General features: G+C 42.4%; 3 protein-coding genes across 6 annotated transcripts; 2 read left to right on the plus strand and 1 right to left on the minus strand.

The window, feature by feature from the left end:
- The first annotated feature begins 1,078 nt into the window (after positions 1-1,078).
- Positions 1,079-5,851, plus strand: ubfd1 (ubiquitin family domain containing 1). Of its 2 annotated transcripts, none has more exons than XM_070980527.1 (7): positions 1,079-1,134; positions 2,776-3,042; positions 3,139-3,347; positions 3,429-3,494; positions 3,615-3,720; positions 3,825-3,907; positions 5,438-5,851. In XM_070980527.1, the coding sequence occupies exons 2-7, from the start codon at positions 2,793-2,795 to the stop codon at positions 5,546-5,548; spliced, it is 825 nt and encodes a 274-aa protein (XP_070836628.1). In that variant the 5' UTR covers positions 1,079-1,134; positions 2,776-2,792; the 3' UTR covers positions 5,549-5,851. The 2 variants fall into 2 exon arrangements, with proteins under 2 accessions (XP_070836628.1, XP_070836627.1); XM_070980526.1 differs by lacking the exon at positions 1,079-1,134 and adding an exon at positions 1,287-1,340.
- A 1,202-nt stretch (positions 5,852-7,053) lies between these two features.
- Positions 7,054-9,274, plus strand: rmi2 (RecQ mediated genome instability 2). Its single transcript, XM_070980528.1, has 2 exons — positions 7,054-7,425; positions 8,238-9,274. The coding sequence occupies exons 1-2, from the start codon at positions 7,137-7,139 to the stop codon at positions 8,387-8,389; spliced, it is 441 nt and encodes a 146-aa protein (XP_070836629.1). The 5' UTR covers positions 7,054-7,136; the 3' UTR covers positions 8,390-9,274.
- A 7-nt stretch (positions 9,275-9,281) lies between these two features.
- Positions 9,282-21,656, minus strand: zc3h7a (zinc finger CCCH-type containing 7A). 3 transcript variants are annotated; one of them, XM_070980529.1, is made up of 23 exons: positions 21,525-21,656; positions 20,078-20,181; positions 17,808-17,847; positions 17,431-17,634; positions 16,179-16,337; positions 15,273-15,353; positions 15,067-15,120; positions 14,935-14,974; positions 14,501-14,844; positions 14,146-14,398; positions 14,012-14,040; positions 13,772-13,916; positions 13,524-13,682; positions 12,726-12,931; positions 12,306-12,406; positions 11,969-12,150; positions 11,742-11,815; positions 11,421-11,557; positions 11,203-11,308; positions 11,015-11,123; positions 10,768-10,901; positions 10,174-10,337; positions 9,282-9,966 (listed from the first exon to the last, which is right to left on the minus strand). In XM_070980529.1, the coding sequence occupies exons 2-23, from the start codon at positions 20,143-20,145 to the stop codon at positions 9,777-9,779; spliced, it is 2,979 nt and encodes a 992-aa protein (XP_070836630.1). In that variant the 5' UTR covers positions 20,146-20,181; positions 21,525-21,656; the 3' UTR covers positions 9,282-9,776. The 3 variants fall into 3 exon arrangements, with proteins under 3 accessions (XP_070836630.1, XP_070836631.1, XP_070836632.1); XM_070980530.1 differs by having other exon boundaries at positions 21,521-21,630; XM_070980531.1 differs by having other exon boundaries at positions 9,285-9,966; positions 11,421-11,554; positions 21,525-21,653.
- Positions 21,657-23,393: the final 1,737 nt, after the last annotated feature.

Genomic DNA, 23,393 nt, shown 5'->3' on the forward strand with positions numbered 1-23,393 from the left:
ACGGGGAAAGCCGTCATCCTGAAGAGGGATGACAGCATTTACTCGCTGTGTTTCAGTATTAAATCAGTTTCAGTCTCCGTCATTGACTGATAATTAGAGGTAATGTCAATAACAAGCGCGTGCAGTAATTAAGATCACATGCCTGGATTTTCCGTATGAGGAGGAGAACCAAAAAGCATGCTTCATGATCATGAAATACACCGAATCAACAGTAAATGAGTTGTATTTTAAATCAGTACGCCAAAGAGAGTTAAGATGATTAATCATAAGAGACAGATGAGTGGGTCAGGTTTCATGAGTCCATTATGGGGTAGGTCAAGTCGTGAGTAATAAGATAAGATAGGACTTTATTGATCCCACACCGGGAAGATTTAGTCGTTACAACCAGCAAGTATTACAAAGAGCAAGCACACTGTTTGTCCCATTTGGCACAATTTTCAGATTCATACAATCAAGTTAAGACTAAGTGAAACGGGGCGAATGAGGGAATTTCCCAAATTATAGTAATGCCAGTGAAAATGAAGGCTTTACTGAAAATGACACACAGATGCAGAACATGGTGTTAGATTGCCATCATTAGTAACTAAAGGGATTCCTGCTATGTCCATCATAAGTTTTCAGCCTGAGTGGCAAAAGAGTTTGATACATGAGAGAGGGAGGGGGGTTACATTTTGTCATGGTTGGAGATGTGTCATGTAATCCAATAGTTGGCGATAATGCATTTTGTTAAACCCCAAACGTCAAACAATATCAAGAAAGAAGAAAAACGTAACCAATAGCCATTGACTAAAGTGCCACCTCTCGGTGTCTGCTTTCGCTGCCACAACAACAAAGAAGCTGAGCGAAGCGAGTTGATTCACGGCCACTCACTTCCGTGTTTGCCAAGAGTCCCGTATGCGGCAACTTTGTACAGTTCGTGTTTTCAGTGACTCCAATGAAATGTTTGTTTTGTGCCTGGCTTATTCAACCACCTTGACGTGATATTTTGTCTGGTTGATCATAAAGACAAATGTTTTTTGTCAAAAAAAAAAATAACACTTAGTTTCAGTTAGTCTCGAAAGCGCATGCGCATGTCTATTCTACCGTCTCGTCCACCGGTTAACTGAATTTACATTTTTTTCTAATATTGTGACGGTAAGTATAGCTATACTTGTTGTGCCTGTTTAAAACAGAATATTTTTTTCTACTTTTTATGTTGTCACACATACATGTGCGCCTGAGCACGACTTTCGTTGTGATCGACTTGAACTTCCTGAACATCAGAATTCATCCTGCTCTCTGTAATCTCTTTGCCACAACCTACAACAGATTGTACACAATCATCATGGCGACCCAGGATGGTGGGTACTAAGAAAATATAGCAGTATTTCTTTTATATATCTACATTTTGTGCTAACACTGTTAATGAAATAACGCATGGATGTAACTGACATGTTAATATATTGCCCTTTCCGTTTAGAGTAATGTCAATTTACGTTTCTCCGTAACGTTATTCTGTAAGTTAACTGTTCACCAGTGCTGTAGCTAGCTAACGTTAACGATAGCTAACGTCAGTCAAATCTAGCTAGATCTTTGGAGGGCTAAAGTTGATATTAGAAGATTCCACCATTGTCAGGTTTGAATTTGGTAACTTTTGCTGCTGAATAGATAATTATACATTGTTAGGTTTTAAATGTTAACGACGAAGTACCAACGGACGCTATGTTGCGTTCACGTTACCAGTTTTGTAGCCACTAAGGCCAATCATGTTACAAGATCCCGTGTTTTGCGTGTGCCGGTACATCATTTCTTATTTAAAAAATCGTGTCTGTTTTGGGTTCAAGCTTGGTTCGGACTTATTCGTACCATAAAACGACACATAAGAACTGTAAATGGAAGAAAGATAAAAAAATAAAAGCATTGGTGGAAAGAGCTAGAAAAACCACAAGAGTCAGAAGCGACTAAGCAGAAAAAACGAAAGCAGACTTCATTAAGTTACAGTCAAACTCTGTCGACTCATAAGCACATTTCTGTATTTTAAGTTAGCTGCGAATGAGGAATTACATACAAAACAAACCTAATTTATATTTCAAAAGAGAGTCATGCCGATTGTGAAATAACTGTTGAGGACCAGCTAAGCCACTGTTTGTCAAATGAAAGCCTCTAAAATGAAGAGACTTGGAGGATTTCAAAATGGTACAAATCGTGTGTGAAGGCAGAAATAAATAACTAACTCAGAGTTGTTTTAAAAAAAAAATAGAGATGGAATGTTTTAAAAAGAAGAAGAAGAGTTTCTTTTCATCAGTGTTGCTAAGTCATCCAGGTTCAGACACATTTAGTGTTTGTTCGTTAGCCACCTCAAAAGCCGATAGAAGATCTTTTATGTTGTGTTATCATGTTTCATTGTTTTCCACCGTGCTGTTTAGTGGAGATTAGAGGCTTTTCTGTTGTTTTTCCCATTTTTTTGTGACATAACTTACAGGCCTGCGTATATTTCAGTTTCATTTTCCGAACCTGAAGTGAAAGTTCACATCATTTGGCCTCATTTCATTGCGAATCAAGGACAGATAAGACTCCTAGAAGCCCATCATCTTGCATAGGCTGCATGTACTATGCAATGTTTCAAGTAATTGTTGCAAGACACACATGCATGTTGAGTGTCTTTGTGGTATGTAGGACATGCCGGATGTGTATTCCTGAATTTTTGCATCTATTTGGGAAAATGTGAGAACAGCAATCCACTTAGCGGCTGCATAGAATTTCATTTAATGGCTCTAAATCAATGTTCTCTTGCAGGAAGTGAAGAAGTCATAATGGAAACTGAGGCGAAGCCAAAAGAAGCTGAACCACTAGGTGAAAATGCTGAAAAAGAGGACGCAGAAACTCACACAGATGCAGGAAACGCCACAACTCAGGACTCTAGTATTAGCAATGGGGACGACGCAGACGACAAGCAGGAGATGGTGGACTTGAAGATTATCTGGAACAAGAATAAATATGATCTGAAAATTCCCGTTGATCACACCGGAGCCAAACTAAAAGAGAGCATTCATTCTCTCACAGGTAAAAGCACACAGTAGTTCACCTTTAGCTAAATCTTATAGCGGTCTCATTCACAAAGACTCAAAACTGAATAAATGTTCTTCTTTCTCCTCCTAGGTCTTCCACCGGCAATGCAGAAAGTGATGTACAAAGGCTTGCTTCCAGAGGACAAGACGCTACGTGAAATAAAGGTTACAAATGGTGCAAAAATAATGGTGGTAGGATCTACAATCAATGATGTATTAGCTGTGAATACACCCAAAGAGGTCATTCAGCAGGAAGTTAAAGCAGAAGAAAACAAGAAGGAGCCTTTATGCAGGCAAAAGGTGAGAGTCATGACATGTCTGCAGAATGGAGGAAAGTATGAATGATGCTTTGGGATTTTTAAACCTGCACTGTTGTTTCAGCAACACAGGAAAGTCTTGGACAAAGGTAAACCAGATGACATAATGCCGGCTATTAAAGGAACAAAGGTGAGAGAAGATGATTTTGTTTGTCTTGTATTGACTGCCACAGAGGTCCAGAGCTGCTCTCATGGAGGTATGTCGACGGCATGCCAGACACCGCGAGTAACCGCCTTTTCCCGTTAACAGGAACGATTACCAACAGTGCCTTTATCCGGAATGTTTAACAAGTCCGGAGGAAAAGTTAGACTCACATTCAAACTGGAGCAAGATCAGTTGTGGATCGGAACAAAGGGTGAGAGCACTGGCCTCATTTAGCTGAATTTGCTGCAGCGCAAACATGCTGATGATTAAATGTTCTTGATTTTTTATTTATTTTTTCTGTGTTTTTCTCTGCAGAGAGAACGGAGAAAGTCCCAATGGGCTCCATTAAAAACGTAGTGTCTGAACCCATCGAAGGCCACGAGGACTATCACATGATGGTAACTGTTCTTGCCGCCACCTGCATGTCAGACTTATCTGTGTTATGAAAAGCGACAGTGCCAAATCATCTGAGGCTGACACGTGCATCTCAAAATGAAGATGGTGAAGATTGTGTGATAACTGTAACAGCTGAGGAACAGACTGTTTTTGTGTTGCCATTTCTTCCACTAAACTAAATGCATTTAGTTCAGTTGGGCGTCGTCTGTAGAGATCTTTTCTGGGAGTGAGGAGTGCGGGTTGAGCCGCTCTATGCAGTCAGTGTGATGTGCGTGCATCAGAGTGATGGGGTCATCGTTTGCTGTTTTGGGCTCTGCAGCCGAGCGGGAAATGTCAGTGCTTTCTCTAGATTAACCTTTCTGTCTACAGTCTGTTCTTCATTGTCAGTGAAATAAAAGTCCCGGAACAAAGAACTTAATTGATCTTCGCTTGTCTCGTGGAGATCAAAATCTGTTTTTAAGAGAGCCAAATTACGTGTCGTAGCAGCGTTGATATAAGGAATATAAAGTGTAGGAGAAGGTAGTGTATCTGGTATTGGAGTGTTATACTTTAAACATGAACAGGAAGTAAATAAGACCAGAGAAAGTCACCTGATAATTTCATTTTATTCCAGACTGACAGCAGAATGTGGGGAATGTCTCGGCAGTTGGCCACAAGTGCATTCAAGCAAAAATGTCAATCAGAAAATTGAACATCTAGGCTTTGTTCGTGCGGGAATTTGAGGGAGTTTCCAGATTTCCCTGCTTCCTTGTTGAGATTTACCTCCACCTCCCACTGACTGAACATGTAGATGAGATCGGCCAGTGACAGTCTGTGGGAGCTGACTCCTGTGCAGTTCAGCCATGTTTCATGGTATGGATCCCAGTATGTACACTGGATTGATAGCAGATATCAGTCTATTGATCTGAAATCGATGTGTTGTTACATCCGTTAGCGCAGAATGGTGGAAGAAGAGCGACTTAGTGTTCTAATGTTTTGGCTCAAGAATGAAATGTGATGCCAACGACTCCCTCGGAGCGTGTTTCTGCGTCACTGAGGAGGAGATGAGGATGATTTAAACTGGCAGGGAGCTTTTCCTGTAAAGTCGTATCCTGGTCATTGATTTTCTTTTGTGATCCACCCTGTTTGCACTTCCCATTTAAGTTAAAAAGGAGGTAAGGAGTGAGCGGCCGCATGGACGAATATGAAAGTCTCATTATTTTTTGGATGTCAGACTGGCTTTTGGTGGGCTGTCATATTTCTGCAAAGGAAGTCTTTTTCATGGAAAGGTCTCAGGAGAGGCAGCGTGTTGCACACAGTAGCTATCAGGTCTCTGAATGTTGATCTGTTTAACAGTTTTGTTATGTTGGAAAACATGCAGGAATCCAAATTTTAATGCGTGTCGTTCCAGCTGACCTGATTTTACATGGCTAGACCTAATTTCACCCCTCCAGATGTCACATTGGTCTGCATCCAAAACAGTTTGGTGGTATTCATTAAATCATTAAATGTGATAAATTGTGACCCCCTCCCCCCTTTCCCATCCCTTGTAGGCTTTTCAGTTGGGTCCAACAGAAGCTTCTCAGTATTGGGTCTACTGGGTGCCTGCACAGTTTGTCGATGCAATCAAAGACACAGTCCTTGGAAAATGGCAGTATTTCTAATGTGCCTCTTTTTTTGATGATGAACTTCGGATTGAGAGGAGGAGCCCATGAAAAATGAAACTGGAGTCAACAGCGAGGCTTCAGGAGCTTCTTGGAATACGTCGGAAGGAAACGGACGGACGCCTGTGGACTAATCATATTGTTTTTAGGTTTAAAGTGCACTATGTGGCAGCATAACATTTCTCAGCCCTGTTGATCATTCAAGGTTTTCAGCAAATCCAAGGGAAAACGATGAAACAATTGTACAGAAATTGCTAACACTTTTCTTCAGTTATTCTTAAAGAAATAAAACTTATTTAATGAAATGAATGCACTGTTGCTTTGTCGTTTGTATCCACCCAAACTTTGTCTTCATGTCTTTTTGATTCCCTTTGTGTGGAACCAAAGTTTTGGACATTTGGACGAAGCAGGTCTCTCTCAGGTATTGTTTCAGGTTCAGCCACGGGTTGTGGGATAGATCGAGGTCTGAACTTGGCCTCCCCAAGACTTCCAACATGTGTCTTTTAAAGAGTCATGTTGCTGAAAAATAAATCTTCCAAGTAGCAGCTCCCTTGCAGATTGAAGCGTATTTTCCTGCAGGATTTCTCCCTTCTTTCCTTTACAAGCTGCTGCCATGTTTAGTGTTTGTCTTGGATTTAGTATGATGGCCTAAATGCTCAATCTCAGACCGGAGAACTGTCTTCCACTTTGTTAATCCCACATGAGGTTCTTCATTCACCTCTTAATGGAGGAAATTATTAACATATTAAGCTTGTATTCCAAACTGCCTTATTTCCCTTCTCTTTGCTGGGTTGAGTAAAATTCAAGTGATAAATTTATGCATCAGAATTATTTTTGTGACTTGCAGGGTTAATTAGTGTACTAATTCAATGCAGCATGACAGACAAACAGCCCTGTATTTTAAAAACATGAAAGTATGGTTAAAAGCAACTTTTCTTGATTGTGTTTTTAATTAGTCTTACGGCCCGCCTCTTTTTTTTTTTTTTCTAGCCGTGTTTTTCACACCAGTATTCATCAAAGGGAATGAATGATTTACATGTTAGTCTTTCCTCAAATTTGCAGCAAACTGGTGGCAAATAACTCTTAAATCTGTTCCAATTTCGCTAAACAGAACGAGTTAGATAAAAGTTTTTCCTGTGCTAGATGATGTGTCCCTGGAGCTAATATGTACGTACATTTTCATCCCATTATAATGATAGAAGTCAAAATTCAATATGAAGTTTTAAAAAAAATGGAAAGCCATGACTTGGAGATCTTGTCATAAATGGCAAAAGCTGAAAATGTACTCAAGAGGACAAAACTGTATTAGCTTTTTCCAAACTTATTTGTAAGGTCCACCTGACCTTCATACGGAAAAATAAAAATACTCAGGTAAGTAACTGCGCACCGGCCACCTCTACCGAGTGTGGTTGATGTTTAGAACCAGAGGTGGTGCTTTTACTCTGAAGGACTCCGGACCGGAACTGAAACTGCTGCTGCTGCCTGAAAGACACGCCCAGAACTTCCGGCAGAAGAATGTTTGGCGGGACGTAGGTAATGAAAAGTTTCCCAGGCAGGAAACACTGCGGGGAGGCAGCAGAAGCTGGTCATGAACCAAACAGAGAAAACAGCCGGAGAGAAGAAACGTCCGCCTCCCGTCAAAGTGCTGTCCGCTCAGCTGAGGGCGGCGGGGAAGCGGGCGACGGCCGACAGCGGGGACGCGTATGTGATCAAACCGGGCGGGGGTCGCTCCCTGCTGGTCTCACTGGTGTGGATGCAGGGAACTGTGCTGGACGTCCAGCTGGACAGAAACACCGTGCTGCTGATGGATGAGACAGGGACCTTTGCTGTTCAAGGCGTCAACAACATCCCCAAAGGGAAACCATGTTTGTCCCAAGGTACGTGAAGTAGACTGACGCTGGTGAATGGGTCAGTTTAAGAGCTGAAGACTTTCAGGTGTGGAACACCTTTGTTTCCCTTCACTACAGACACACATACATGAGGTCTGGATAGAAGAAAAGAGGACGTAAAAAAACAGCTGTACTGTTCGGGCAAATCTACCTGGGCCCAAGACCCCCAGGGGCCCTGATAGACCCAGATGGTTTCTGATAGTTTCACTAATTACAATAAATATGGCTGCAACTAATATTATTACACTGGAATCAGAATATCTGGGATTTTTGAAAAATTACTTAAAATATGAATGAGTTATATTCACAGATAGTTGATTGACTAATTGATTGATTGAAGCTCCAGGGCCCCCAGCCATGTTAATGCATCCATGGTGGATTCTTTGAAACCCTGCTCTTTCCTCTGTCCAGACCATGTAAGACCAGATAAGGCCCAGTCTAGATACAAAAGCAGGAGAGTCTCAAGACTGGATCCAGTGCTGTATCCTGTTTGTGAAAATGAAACAAAATGTGATCTGTTTTACTGGAATGATTTCACCTTATTGCAGACTTCTGATTGGTTTCTATATAAATGTTGAGTGCTGAGATCAGAGCACAGCGCGTCTGTAGTCTCATCCCGTGTTCCCGGCCTTGTTTGCATGAAAGTCTCCCTGAGAGTGTGCAGGAACATTAAGCTCCAGAACACTGACTGCACATGAATCTCTTTACCTGAAAACAGCCTCATCTCGCGGTTATCACCGTCCTCGTTCCCTTCAATCTATTGTCACTGAACAATTGACCACCTGCTGCTGCTTTTACAGGCAAATATGTCATGGTGATGGGTGTCATCCAGGCCGTCTCCCCGGAGCCAGTCATCCGTGCAGTGAAGATGGCAGACCTCTCCGAGCTCGCCGCGCTCCACAGACGGATGTGGAGGCTGGAGGTGGAGGACCTGCAGCAGGTGCTGGCCTGAATGCAGAGCCGTCAGTGGAAGCGTTGCCTTCCCCGGTGCTGGGATGACCTGCTCCTGTCATGCGTGTCCAGCTGGGTGTGCGGTATTGAAGTGATTCTTGACAAATGGAAGAAAAAAAAACTACCTCACAGGACCAAACGGCACACTCTGCTTCGATGCCAGGCTCCTGACCGGGAGGCGTGATGCAAGAGTGACAATGACTTTGACATAAGAAAACAGTATTTACGCTGAAGTGTGACGCTTAAATAGCAGAAGTTACTGGCTCCCGCTCCAAGGAGATTAGAGGAGAATTGGAGCTGTAGGGCCTCTCTGCTGGATTTATAGCTCTCTGTTCTTTCCGGTGTTGGACGTGTACCTGAAGTGCACCTCCTCAGGACACTCGCTAGCACGCGGCTAAAACATAAGTTATCAAGTCGAAGGAATGACCTCTGCAGCCATCATCCTGAAATCAATCCGCTGATGCTCGGGGGGAAAACACCACCCACAGTGAGGCATCTTGTATCGTCAACTTGTCTGTCAGATTACATCACTGACATGTCTTTGTAATAATCTGGGATTCAGAGCGTGTACAAGATGCCAGATAGTTCTACAAATATTAAAGATTTTCAAGAAGTCTGCCTACTCCTCTGGACTAAAAGTGAACTTAAATATTTAAACATGCTGCATCAGGACCGCAGTTTGACCAAAACACTGAGCGCAGTCCTGATTTGTGCAGAAAACTACCAAAATTACAGCGAACAAATATGATCCATGTTGATTTCTGCCTGTGGCTGTGTGAACGTTGTACTTTTACTCCACTTTATTTGACACCAAAAAAATATATTAAGAGCCTGGAAATTGGGGGAAATCGTTTAGAATACCTCCAGATGTGTAATAAAACCGTTGAAACACAGATTATGGAAGAGGTTTTATTTGGTGTGGTGCCCATTACACTGGTAACACTATTAGATAAATGGAAAGTGAGAATGTCAACTGAACTCTCAATTTAAGTATTCCATACTTTAAACTTAAAGGTCATTAACATATACTACAAACTGCTTATGAAAAGAAATGAGTTTTGTTTTTTTGTAGGTCAACTGTAAGAACACGTCTCTGATCGAGGTCTACACATGCTGCTTTCCTCACCGCTGTCAGATACTGCACTGAGCGGTGCATAGCAAAGCTTCAGGTGTCTTACACTCGGTATTTGCTGTTAGCGATAACACTCCTGTAGTCCGGATCAGAGTAAACCAGCCACCAATCTGAGGGCCGGTCCTGAACACCCTCTTTAAAATCATGCTGTGATCAGGCTAATTCCTGCGCGCCTCAGAGGTCCTTAAAGGAGCATCTGACTCAAGTCTGAATACTGCATTACTTGCAAGCGAGCATAGGTATTGTCATCACATTATTATATAATGTCTTTAAGCAGAAAACTGTATTTTCCAAAGTCATTGTCATTTGGTGCTATAAGATGGTCTTTTCTGGCTTTGGCGAGTTTCATCAAAAGGAATTCCCTGCGCTCCATCCACTCTTTTAGCTCCTGCTCCCCGTGCGCCAGCTTACACAAGTCGTCCTCTGTGCACGTGCCTTTGAGGAACCTGTCAGAACACAAGGTCGAACGTCAACCATCGGGCACGGGTAACCAGAGACGCCAGCCTCTTTCACACAGAGCTCCAGGCAAATTACTGTGATACCAGCATTTTCCCCGAGGTGGGAAATTAGCGGTACAGATTTCACTGAACATCGATCCCTGCTCCCCCTCATACAGGACGCCACGTGTGAAAGGGGCTGCTGGACAAACTCACCTCTCACAAACTTTGAAAGTGCCCGTGGGAAATCGATACTGCCAGCAGTTCTGATCGTCCTCAGAGTTGAAAACTCTGTCTTTGTGTTTTTCTGAAGTGATGTGCTGCTGCCACTGCTTCTCACTGTTGCAGTTTTTACCACACAGCCAACAGTGATTGCCAGCCTGCGAACACACACACACACACACACACACACACACACACACACACACACACACACACAGAGCAATCCCATTTACACAGATGACTAATTACCATCTGTTTCTTAATCATTCAAATTTATCATTGTTTATTTTCATCACTTGGAAAATAACTACAATAAACACAAGATTCTATCAAAATGTTGACCCAATTTAACCATCAGGCTCTAACAGTTTTCACTGCATCGACGGATTCTGCAGACCGAGTGTTTGTCTGCTAAAAGCATTATCTACAAAGCAAATAGGATGCAGCTGCTAATTAGCAACAGGACGGTGGAACAGTTTAAAATCCAAAACTGCAACCAAAATTAAGCTGTAGGGTTTCGCTGAAAGGTCCCTCAGCACTCGACGGTTTCCGCATTAGCCATCGCGACACGTTTGCTTTTCAACTCACCACTTCCTCTGCGTAGTCTGTCGGCATATGGATCTGTTTGCCATTCTCCCTCACCGAGTTATTGGAGGTCTCTTCGCCCCAGCCGGGCTTCTGAGACAGCAGCCACTGCTCATAAAGCTGATCCATATCTGGAACTGAACGAGGGGATAAAATGCCTGTGATTACTTCTGGTGCATCGCATGCTAATTAAGTTCCCCTAATTAAATTGTGCCGTGTTTAGAGAGCCCGTCTCCTTGGCATAACTCACTGTTGTTTTCCTTCATGTAGGTCCAAAGGTCTCTTTCTTCCACACTGTGAGCAAACGTGCAGTTCCCAATGTACTGACACTTCTTGCCAGCTGTCACATGCATGCAAATCTGAGAGAGAAACATGATTTGGTGACCGCTGCTTTGATTTAATCAGAAGCAAACAAGAACAAAAAAGTTTGACAGCTACCTCGAATTGAGACGGGATAGGTTTTTTGGTTGGAAGCGGTCTGACCGTTGTCCACTTTTTCCTTTCATGGGAACTTACAAGCACCACCCGTCTGTCTTTTGCCCACCTGAGACAAAAAGACAGACACTGAGCGTTTGCTGATGTGTTGGCTCGCACGGTTTCACTGATCGATTCACCTGCTGTCCGCAGTTCACAAGCTTTGACTTCTTAATACTCACGTGTGTCGCGCCTTGGCTGAGCAATACTTCTTGTTTCTGTCGGCTTCACTGAGTTGGCCGTTCCTCCAGCACTGGCCACAGACAAACATCATCTTCAGATTCGGAGGCCCGAACCTCCTCTGTGCACTGGAAAGCTGCTGATGGAAGCGGGTTCAAATCCAGTCAAAATTCAGGCAAAGTCAAATCCAACTGCGATGCTTAATAAACATGTTGACTTCAAAGCCGATGAGCTGTATTTAAAGTGCCCTCAGACTGTTAGCAGCTAACATTAGCAGCAAACAATAAAGGTGACGCATCAGGAAGTCCAGATGTTGGGCTCACCTGGGCTCCCTGCAACGACGACGTTGCGCTCCAAAACTTCTTCGCCTCTTGGACAATACTTTCATGCGTGATACCTGTTATGATGCAACATAAAAGGAAAAAAATGAACAGTGGAAAAACACTGCAAAAGGTGCTCCTGTTGGCCAAATATGGCAAAATCCATTTCAGCTCTGTTCCAGGCACAACGCTGTCCAAACCTTGGACGAGCACTTAAACAGCAGTCTCACCGAGCTCGTGCTGCATCATCCAGACCTTCAGCTCGATGAGGCTGTGTGCGTAGAAGCAGTCGTCCTCCCTCACGCAGCCGTAGCGGACTTCATGGCGACAGAGGTCCAACTGGCACTGAGGACTCAAGGGTCTGATTTTGGAATAACGGACTGTATTCTCCTTCAAAATGTGGACCAGGCACCTAGAAGACACACAGGACAGCGACGTCTACAAGTGTATCCTGCTCTCATTCCACATCTTATACATATAAAAAGGTCTCGTTTGCTTTGGTAGATTAATTAAATTTAATTAAAGGCAAATGATGGCTTCAGAGCCGGAAAGCGAGAAAAGACTTACTTATGATCCTCAAAGTCGTGCTTTGTCACCGGGTGAGAGCAAAGCGAAGGCTCATCTTTGTTGGTTTTGCTGATTATTCTGGGCTTGTGGTCAAAGCACACCTGCAAAATTGAGCAATACGCATTTGGCAATTTCCAATATTGTTTAAAAAAAAACAGATGTACAACAGCAATGACAGGAAAGGACAACATGCCTGAACACGGGAGCTTCGCCTTGCAACACACCATGAGAGAATGCCATCAAACGTCACTGAAAGTCCTTCACAACCGGTTTAACAACGCTATTTTCTATAGCGTTTCTTGTAGGAAACCTCTTTAAAGTGAAGATCCATTTACAACGAGCACAATTTTCCCTTCACAACGGAATGGAAGGACGCTGCCAACAAACATCACACCAGTCTTAAATAAGAACTGAACTCACCCCACACAGAAACATGAATATCCCATGATGCTCCTGCAGGATCTTGGGGACAGTCAACCTGACATTGGAGTTGGGCCCGTAAGGATCGAAGAGGAGCTCTCTGGAGATAAACCCTTTTCGCTCTAGAGTCCAGACATCAATCTCTTCCTGGCAGTATGCAAACGTGCAGTGGCCAGGGTACAGGCACTCTTTCCCAACAGCCACCTCTGCAAAACACAGGCGACATGTTAGCACCAGCCGTTATCCAGGCGTGACCCGTGTGTGCAATAACAGCAAATGAGGCGGACATTTTTCTTTCTCTGGAATTTGTTGTGCTAGTTCTGTCACTGCAAGTATTATTATATATTACTGATACATATTACCACTTGAGTGATTCTTGAGTGTACTTCCAGTGTAAATATTCTGCTAAATTGGCACTTTTTACCAACTTTAAGTGTACTGAAGTACACCAGTGAAAATCAGGATTCACGAGCATTCAAAGCACACTTTGTTACTATTGAAAGTATTGTAATTTAGTACGCTTTAAACTTTGAAATACTACTTTAAGTACAGCAGAATTGGTATACTCATTTTAATACATTTAAGTAGAACTTAAAGACATCTATCTAGAAGTACACTTTTTAAAAGTAAATGTCAAACTTACTTAAAATTAGGCACAGAAGGTAAAAAGTGTACTTTTCTATACTTAAATTCTAATAAAGTATACAAATTTTTGACCCAGGGTTAATATGGATAAATGAATATGAATATAATGCGACACTTTCTGACCAAGAAAAAGTACATCTGTATAAATATCACCTTTGCAAATGTAATAAGGTCCAACATATTGGGTTTTTGTCGGTCTGGGACGAATGAGCTTCCACGTTTTGTCTGCCGAATGTTTGATTCGGCCCAGCAAAGCGTCCTTTTTGCATTTATGCTCCTCTGTATGGAGTGTGTAATCCAGCACACCGGGCCCTGTGGACGTGGAGATGAAAAAAAAAAGCCCCACATTAGACCAAACCTTACAGACACGGACCACATGGACCGTAAAAATGACTCCTCACCAGTTTTCACGTAGCAAATGGAGCACGCTTGTTTGAATTCATGTGTTTCAGCTAAGGGGTTCTTTGCTAAATCCACAGCAGCGGGAAGACCCTTCACTTCAGGCATACCCACAGCCATTCCCATCGGGGTTTCATTATTGTTGAGCTGTTAAAAAAACACGAGATGTGACAAAATGTCAGTGTGTAACAAAGCCTGGGCTGACAGTGCCTCATGATTATAACACTATAAACAAAAGTTACCTGTGGAATGAACGGACTTGGAGCATACTCTGAAACCATAAGAGAGGGGAGGAAAAGACAAAGTGTTGGTCAGATGTTTTGCTGTAATGTAACATGTTAATGTAACCCCACTGAGCAGGCAAGAAGCAGCATACCTGTTTTAAAGTCTGTTATGGTGAGACTATCCAGGGAGTCGAGCGGAGGGGGGAGGGTATCAAAAGTGTCCATACCAAAATACGCACTAGACCCTGACTTGTGATAAAGCGGGGGCAGAGTTACGGTGCACTGCTGGGCACTGCTGTGGAGAAATGGGTTGATGTGAGAAGGCATCAGGAATGGACTCGACATGGAGCTGCCCGAGGCAATACTGGTTGGCAAAGGAAGAGGCCCCTTCACTGTGGGTATAACCTGAACCAAGAGACAAACAAAAGTCACACTTTCGTTCAGGTATCAACACGCTGTCACAGTTTATTCATCAATGAGACCCTGCGGCCATACGTGCTCACTAACCATGGCTGATTCGGGGCCAGCTTGGTCCAGTAGATCATCTAGGTCGTCCCCAATGATGTCCGCGTCAAAGTCTTGGCTGGGTTGAAGCATCGGGCAAGGCTTACTGGTTCTGCACCCGTTAACAAATGTGGGAACAGGAAGAGCGACGGACGTGGGCACGGACACGGGCAGGGGAACGGACTCGAAGCCCGGGGGCTCAGACGGGGTCACAGATGAGATGCTGTTGTTGGGCGGAAGCTCGTCCATCGCCGCGTCATTTAGAGGCGGGTGAGCTGCTGCCGGGACTTGGATCGGAGCCGCGACCGGAGCGACAACGCCGCCGTCCTGGGTCAGCTGAGGCACTTCTAAAACACGTCAGGGCAAAACAGGATGAGGGACTGTTGCTCTGACTCCCATTAATTATCAACTCAAAGCTGTGTTAAGTATAAACATACCAATTTCTATATCTTCAACTGAAGACGAGCCGTGGGAAAACTGAAAAAATGCAGAGGAAGTTCAGTGAGCAATGCGCTTCGTGGGAGAGCAGATCCACATTTTACACAGCGCGGTGAAAGGTTGTCACTTACCTTGTCACATGATGCATCTTGATAACTTGATCCTCGCAAAACATTCAAGGCAGGCTGTCGAAACGGGGAAAACTCAATTAGCGTAATGACATTTTGGCATTGGTTCATGCAAAAACGACATTTTGAAAGCCATGAATCTGAGAGTCAAACGCACTGTAATATAGAAAAAGAAGATATTTCAGTAAATACGTACGAGACAAACTTACCTTACTCCTTACATAAGCTTTACGGATTTTCAATCCCAGAATTTTGGCAAGGTCCTGAGTCAGCTGCGTGACACTGGAATCCTGGAGGAACAAGAAATTAACAGCGTTCAGGACATCATTTTCCAGTATATTTCAGTGACGACCCAGCTGGTGTGACGGATGAAGGGTGAATGGTGCCACTCACTCTGCTTTCTTACATTTATCTTACACGCCTGTCATTGTATTTCACTTTGCTTCTTTTATAAAGCTGCTTGTGTTCTACGCGTGGCTGGTGCTAGCTTTGTCAATGAAATGTGCAATTATCATTATTATTCATTTATAACCTGAAGCCTGGCGGTTCATTCTCAGCTAAAAGAAAATGGGACAATGTTGAAATAATTTTCCAGGACAGCTGATTTCTCTCTCATTTTCCATGACTGGAAAACTGGCCAACTGCTTTCCAGGCTTGCTCTTACGAATCAGGACTAATTCACCCTTTTTGCATGTATCTCAGCATCCTTCTGAAGTGCTGCTGTCGGCTGAAAACTGCCTCTCCACTTCAGTATTTTATCATAGTGCAGTTGAAGAGAGGTCGCCTAAATCTTGTCAAAACGTTCCTACCACGACGTATCCACAGATACTCCTCTCCACATCCAGGATTATGTAACAGTCCAGAACAGCGATGCAGAGTGATGGAGCTGTGAGGCGATTACTCCTCTAAGCAGAGCGACTCAGCTGCCAAACACACCGCTTTCCTAATTTTAATGTAGGCACAGGTGTGTAACTCTAAGAAACAGGGAACAGAAATGGAGCCACTGGACTCAGTGTCAGTAAACGCCACACCTGGAAGGCATTTCAACCATTTGCCTGATGCAGGAACATAAAAGTGAGTGAATTACCATAAAACAAACAGAGGTTGCGCCTTACCTGAGGCACTGCAAGAGAGCATTTGGCAACAGCCTCATAGGCCTCTTGATGTCTCCCCATCTCCTTCAAGGATTTCGCTTTTCTGTACAGAGCTTTGTGGTTCCCCTCGTTCAACTGGAGAGCCTTTTCACAGTCTTCTAATGCTTGGTCATACAGTCCCTGAGAAGAACAATACATCCCAGAGTTACTTAACCGCCGTGGTGTAGCAGAACACCAAACAACAACGCCACTCTTTGATCACAAATTGACTTTGCGTGTTCAGTGAGTTGAGGCAGGTACGGGCGTCGTCTCCCTGAAGACAGCAGAGTGGTTTCTTACTGTCATGTAACATGATTCAAGGCAGCCAAACACTGACAGTGAACAGGGACTCAATGTTCCTCTGAAAGCACCGATGTTCCCCAAACTGAAGTTTTCTCAGCTGAGATGATGTGAAATACTTCAACAGATGTAAGAATTTATCACTGCAGTGCATGATATTGAACTTTATCATGATAAAGTATAATGAATGTAGCATAAATATCTCCATTGTACATGCAACTCACACCTTTCACGTGGATCATTATTTGACGCATTTATAAAAATAAGCAATTCATCAACTTCCTACCTTATTAATGCATTTTTTATTGATCCCTTTTTGCATGACAACCAAATTATTGCACATCTCACGGACGCTCAGAGCATCTCATTATGCTGTCAAGCTAAGGTTATTGCATCCTGTGTAATCAGAGGCGAGCAAACACACCGCTGAATGCAGGCAACAGTTAAGAGCAACGAAGCTTCTTGCTTTAGAGGGAACACTTCATCATTTTGCTTTAGTGCCCAGAGTTAGCTGAGAGGATTGTGTGCATCTTCGTCATGGACACAGTGATTTCCCGCAGCCTCGTCACCACGGCGTTGCCATAAAGCACACGCGCAAGCAGCATTAACAGCAGCTTTGTTCCATAGAGGTGTGCCAGTGAGCAAACATGTGTAATACCAGAGCTGGAACGGGCACACACACAAAGAATGCAGCCATTATTAACACTGACAGTTAGAGCTTGTCTCCTGTTAGATTCACATTTTGTGAGATGTGTTTTGGTGAAAATATGAAGGTTCTAGCTAATCCACAACATAGAGCTAATGATTTACGAAAGCAAAAACTGCTAATTGTATTGTACTCTTTAACTGCAGATGTTGGCTGTTTGGTGGAGTCAAAGGGAGCGGGACCGAAACTGAACAGAGACCCACGTGTGACCGTCATCCTCCTGCTTACCGGAACAATATTTAAGTACGCAGCGGCTCGATTTGCATACAGCTTTTCCAGCAGACCTGTTGGAACGCAGATTTCTTCGGAGTCGGCATAATCTGCTATACTCAAGGCTTCGGTGTACATCTCGATGGATTTCGTCCATTCTCCTTCTTTAAACACGTCATTTCCTTCTCCAAAAAGATTCCACACGAGATCCTTAATGAACACCTGAGAATTTAAAGAAACCCAAATCAGCACAAATTAAAGGACGGCACCTTTATTTTGGAAAGAGAAAATCGCAGGATGCCTTTCACCTGATTCAGTCAATACAGTGCTACAATACACCAGTGCTGACACGAGAAGGGAGCTGGGAAAGCTACGTTAAAAGTGACATATCTTACCTCATACTGGTCTTGACTCCCAGGAAATGGGAGGGTTGATCTAAAAGAGGGGGGGGGAGTCCATGTTAAAAACAAAGTGTCAGCAGAACAACAAACACAAAAAAGAGAGAGTGAGAAGTAAGAGTTTTGATTAGTTTGTCAGCATTCAGAGCTAATAAAGTTTAATTCAGGACTGCAGCTGAGGATCATTTTCATTACTGATTAATCTCCCATTTATTTCCTCAATTAGTCATTTGGCCATTCTACACATGTTGTTCTTCATATTTATCCAAATCAAACGTGTGAAGCAGCTTAATTGTCAATTTATCTGAACTGACAACAACACAGTTCGTTGATGTGTGATTCATCAGTGAATATCTCCAGTGCGTCACTTGATACTGCATATTCTGTTCTGCATCGTCATTAAAAAAACAGGTCTGAACTTCAGACACGGGGAATTCAAGACAGGAAGGTGTGTGTGTGTGTGTGTGTGTGTGTGTGTGTGTGTGTGTGTGTGTGTGTGTGTGTGTGTGTGTGTGTGTGTGTGTGTGTGTGTGTGTGGTGGGTGGATGCAGGGTTTGATAGGTTGCTGTGTGTGCAGCTGCTGATGGCATTGGCTGCTGAATGCAAACAAGTCTGCAGAACAACATTGCGTAAACAACTTTCAGTCAAACAATAAAAAAAACAGATCAAACTCAGGGTTGAAAATATTTCTAATTGTTACATTTTGTTTTCTATTTCTATCACTGAAAAATGGCAGCTCTTATTTATAGGGTTGCTGTGTCTCATTATATCAAGTCATCATAAAAGTGGGTAAATAAGGCTGTAGATATAATATAATACACATCTGCATGCTGACACGGGACTAAAGTTACTGTCAAGATTAATATCAGCAGTTATTACTCATTTGGAGCATCGGGCAGATCACTTGATTCCCTTTAAACTAGCTTTCTAATCACAGGTTGTGGCATGAAATGTCGCGGTCAATAACCACTGTGTAGCTGGTTTGTCGTGCTGGTTTCAAGATCATCTGCCGTCTGGCATTAAAAGACACCTTTCATCTTTTGCACACTGGACTATGAGAGTAATAAGTTTTAGTTTAGATCATCGTACTTCCAGTGAGACAGCTCTTTTGAAGCTTTCAGCTAATGAAGAAAACAGCCACAATGCAAAGACTGACCACTTCACGTCTAAATGTTGTGACTAATTCCTGTTTTCACGTCTTCAAACCGCAGCCTCTCTTTCAGATACATTTCTAGCATCGGCTATTTGTCTTTGGTGTTTAGGCTGACATATAAGAAGTACTTACTGAATAAGAGGGTGCATTAAAGTGGCAGCACATAACAATCTGAGACAACACATCATGACATCAGTCAAGTGTCAAGCTGGCTGCACAGTGATGATGTGCAGGGAAGTATTTTAAGTATCACTTTTGTTTCAACAAGAAAAGCTCCTGTCAGATTAGATGAAATGCAGCACTGTGCTGCCGGGCACAGCTCGAAAACAATATGTGGACATGCTTAGAGTCTGCCTGACGCATAAATACAAAAGACCAGATCAGGAAAATACCCCACATTAAAAACAAGACTTAAGCACAACCAGTAATTAGAGGCGTAGCTGACACCCAGCTCATCTGAACAAGAATGCATGCCAATAAATCATTCTTGCATCATGCAGTTAACAGAGAAATGCATTAAAAGGACAAACAAGCAAAGGCAACAGCAGCGTAAAATCTTAAGAAAACCTAGCTGATGTTTTAGTTATCCTCGACAATATGTCAAAGATGATAAGAAAGACTAGTGGGCATGGCAAGAAAGTATCAAACATAAGATCACAACAGACATTAAGCTTACTTATTAGAGTTTCAGCTATTATATTAAGTAAAATTCAGTTTCTCTGGGATCATTTGAGAGAGAGAGCCCCTCCCAAACACACAGATACTTCAATAACCAGTGACCTAAATTGAGCTGCAACTAATGATTATTTTCAATGTTAATTAATCTATTATTTTCATGATCAATCGATAAGTTGTTTGGTCGATAAAATGTCAGAAAACTGTCTTTCAGTGTTTCCCAAAGCCCAAGATGACATCTTCAAATTTCTAGTTTTCACCATAACCCACAGATATTAAGTTTTCTGTCACAGAGGAGGAAAGAAACCAGAAAATATCCACATTTAATCATAGAGTTTGACTTTTTTCATACTCAAACTGATTCATCGGTTTTCAAATTAGTAACTAACTACCTAATCCACTAATGACTGCAGCTCGAGACCTAAGCCGAGACACTTACTGGATGAACTGTAGGCCCTTCTGAATCTCCTGCCAGCGACTCCTTCTGTCCTGACACGGTCCGGACATGTTTGTGTGTTTTAATATCCTCTCCTCAGTCAGCACCTGCAATGATCATATACAGCATCACATCAAGTGGTGACTGTCACCGGCAAAAATCACAATGACAGGATCAAACCAGTCCTGATTACAGTCAATCACCACCAACAAGTTGTCCAACTGGTTGACTGGTTTATAATACTGAAAGTCTTCATGAGCTTTATGCTGCCTGCTTTTAATGTTCATAACTTCCGCATTTAGTAATGACGACACACGTGTAGCTCCGGAAACTGAACCTCAACATTTCTGTTAGCTTAAGAGCTGATAATGTTAACAACCCAGTTGCTTGCCGTGTCGTATAATCAATATTATCTAAAAAAAAAACTGCATACCTGAAGCTGTGGGCTATAAAGGGTCCACTTATTAGCCTGAAGAAACTGTTTCATCAGCATCCGTGCGCAGGAGGTCCATCATCGGACACAACTACGATGGAACTGACTAATATTTCAGCTTTTGGCGTCTATTTTCTATCACATTCAAGAGTTTTACGGTTTAAGAATATACAACGTTTATCTACGGTGCCAAAATATTTGCTATGGAAGTATTTAAGGTAACTGTCAGCCATTTATCGTGTTATTATCATGTTTTGATAAGGACGACATCAGCAACGCATAAAACCTCCGTCAGTTCTGCCACTTCAGAGCTAATGTTTAATACACATTATTGTTCTCACCACTGGATTCAACACTTCTTCAGCTAGCTGCTGATAAATGAGGGTTTGCATTACAACTCATGAGCCAGGGAGATGGCGGTAATGTTAAGGTTAGCTTTAAACGGGTGCGCCATCCTGTATTGGTCGACAAAGACAAATTTAACTTTGTTCTAGAAAAAACTTTTGTGTATACAAGCTTTCATCTCTGAACGATCATATCTGCGATCAATGCGACGGACGGACAGGGGAGAAAAACAGTCTACGAGTTAAGTTTTAAGGCTGAGGAAGCATCTCGTAGGGAGAGTGTCCGATAATGGAGGCACGGCGTTTAGCACACGTGTGTTACCCGCGGCTTGGGACCACCGAGTGTAGACTTCTCGTTAGCAATCATCATCTGCTAGCAAAGGTTAGCAATTTGTGTCTCACAGTTTAACCACTATCAACAAACAAATACTCTTAACTGGTAAAAATCAACGGTTATCTCCGGTGCCGGAAACACATTGACCTAACAGGCTACATGACGTTACCTGACTAAGTTTCTAGGAAGTAGACTGAACCTAACAAAGCATAGGCATGTCCAACTTAAACTAGTTCCCCAACGCAAACAAAAGCGACAAAGCCAAAGATGTTTAGCTGTTGTCTGAGAGCTGGCAAATATCACACAAAATATTTAACAATAGCTGCTGTACATACTTACATGAATGGACCTTTATTCCAGACAAACCTCAGCTGGGTTATCCAAAGGGAGGGAAACTGATTTTTTGTTATAACGTTAGCTAAGATAACTTGATGTGCTGTACTGCTGAAGGCCGCCCTTTGCTTCTTCTTCTTCTGTGTCCTGAGGTAGCGCGAACATTGACTCGGGGGCGGTGCTGCCCCCTATGTAAAGTGGAAGTACATGACAACATTTCACATTAAAAAAATGACAGCAACTTCAACAAACATGGGTCAATATGCAAATAATCAATAATTATATTTCTAATGACAATAGTAATATTAAGTATTAATACAATACACCCTGTTTCTTATCATAATTGTTATTGTTATTATTATAATGCTATTATTACATGGCCAAGCAGCATTTCTCGCTGCTGGAACTCTACTGTTTGTACTCTTAATTATTCCTCTTCTCTGCTCTTATTTGTCTCCGTTTGTCTGCTTGTGCAACAAAAACCATCAGATGCAAACTCACCAACATGGGCAGGTGGGTTGCAAGTCCACCCACTACTCAAGCACAAATAATGACATTCACTGACCTCAAGGTGGCGCTAGTATAATCAACTTTACCCTTTCACAATTATCTTGAAAACGGATTGGCTTAAAGTCACAGTTCTTTCATTATTCTGTTCTCTCAAGTCTGCTCTAAAAATTGCTCTAAAATTGATTTTCTTTTTGCAATTTGCTTGGACCCCAATGTTGCTACTTGTGGCTATATTTATTATTATTATTAGTAGTAATAGTAGTAGTAGTAGTAGTAGTAGTAGTAGTAGAGTTGCTGTTGTTGTTGTTGTTGTTGTTGTTGTTGTTGTTGTTGTATGGGTATTTAAATAATATATAGATATATAAATTAAAACAAAAATGAAATTAGTTACATACACATGTTTTTTTATGCACAGGCCTCCATTTAAGTTGTTGCTTATTTGTTCCATTGCTGTAGTTTCATTGCATTTGCCTTCTATGTATGCTAATGAGGGTGATTTCCTTGTGCCTTATGGCTGACTGTGGATGAACTGCGTTTACCTTGGAGCCACACTATGTGCATTATTGTTTTGTTATTTGCAAACAAAGCAAAGCGCACAGGAAATGGCTTTCTTCAGGCAAATGACAGAGCTGCCACATCAAGGAAATGAAGCTGAAAGTCATGCCTTCGCTGCAAAGAAACCTTTTCATTGACTAAGACGCTTATCAAGTTGCTCCTGAGGCTGACCATGTATAGTTCACAGCACTTCTAATTTCCCTTTTTTATGCATATTTGCCAATATTTATGTGGCAACCTTGAAAATCCATACAGAGGACTCCATATAATCCAATTAGGCCCTTTGCTAGTATATATACCACCAAGACATCCAGTTTCATCTCTTCAAGTAAATGTACACTTGACATAACAGTTCAGACCGTCAAGCCTGAAGCAATGAAAACCTCTCTTACCCTCAACTCTCCCTCCAGCAAATCTTCCTTTGACAGTGAACTTCCTGGTTGTGTCCTCTCTGAATTAACCAACACATGGAGCCTCTCAGACCATGTGCTCCTGCAAATGTGGAACTGGGAACCACAAAGTAGAGGCCGGGGACATCCAAGAGTGGCATCTGATGGTCCTCGAGTGAGATAAAGAAGCATCACATTTTCTTATATTCAGTTTTAATTTGATTGTCATGCTAATAGAGTTCAGTTGTGTTGTTTTAGATTACGGCACATCCAGTGATAAAAGTGTTTTTGATTAAAAAATAGCAAAACAGCAGTAATCATCAAAAACCTTGCAGTGTTCCTTCCACTTTCTGCATTTCGCCAGCCAAGTGTGAAATGTCAAACCCATTATGCCAAAGGGAAACAACAGTCCAGGGTTGAG

The sequence above is a fragment of the Chaetodon trifascialis genome, chromosome 15, assembly GCF_039877785.1.
Source record: "Chaetodon trifascialis isolate fChaTrf1 chromosome 15, fChaTrf1.hap1, whole genome shotgun sequence".
Lineage (NCBI taxonomy): Eukaryota > Metazoa > Chordata > Actinopteri > Chaetodontiformes > Chaetodontidae > Chaetodon > Chaetodon trifascialis.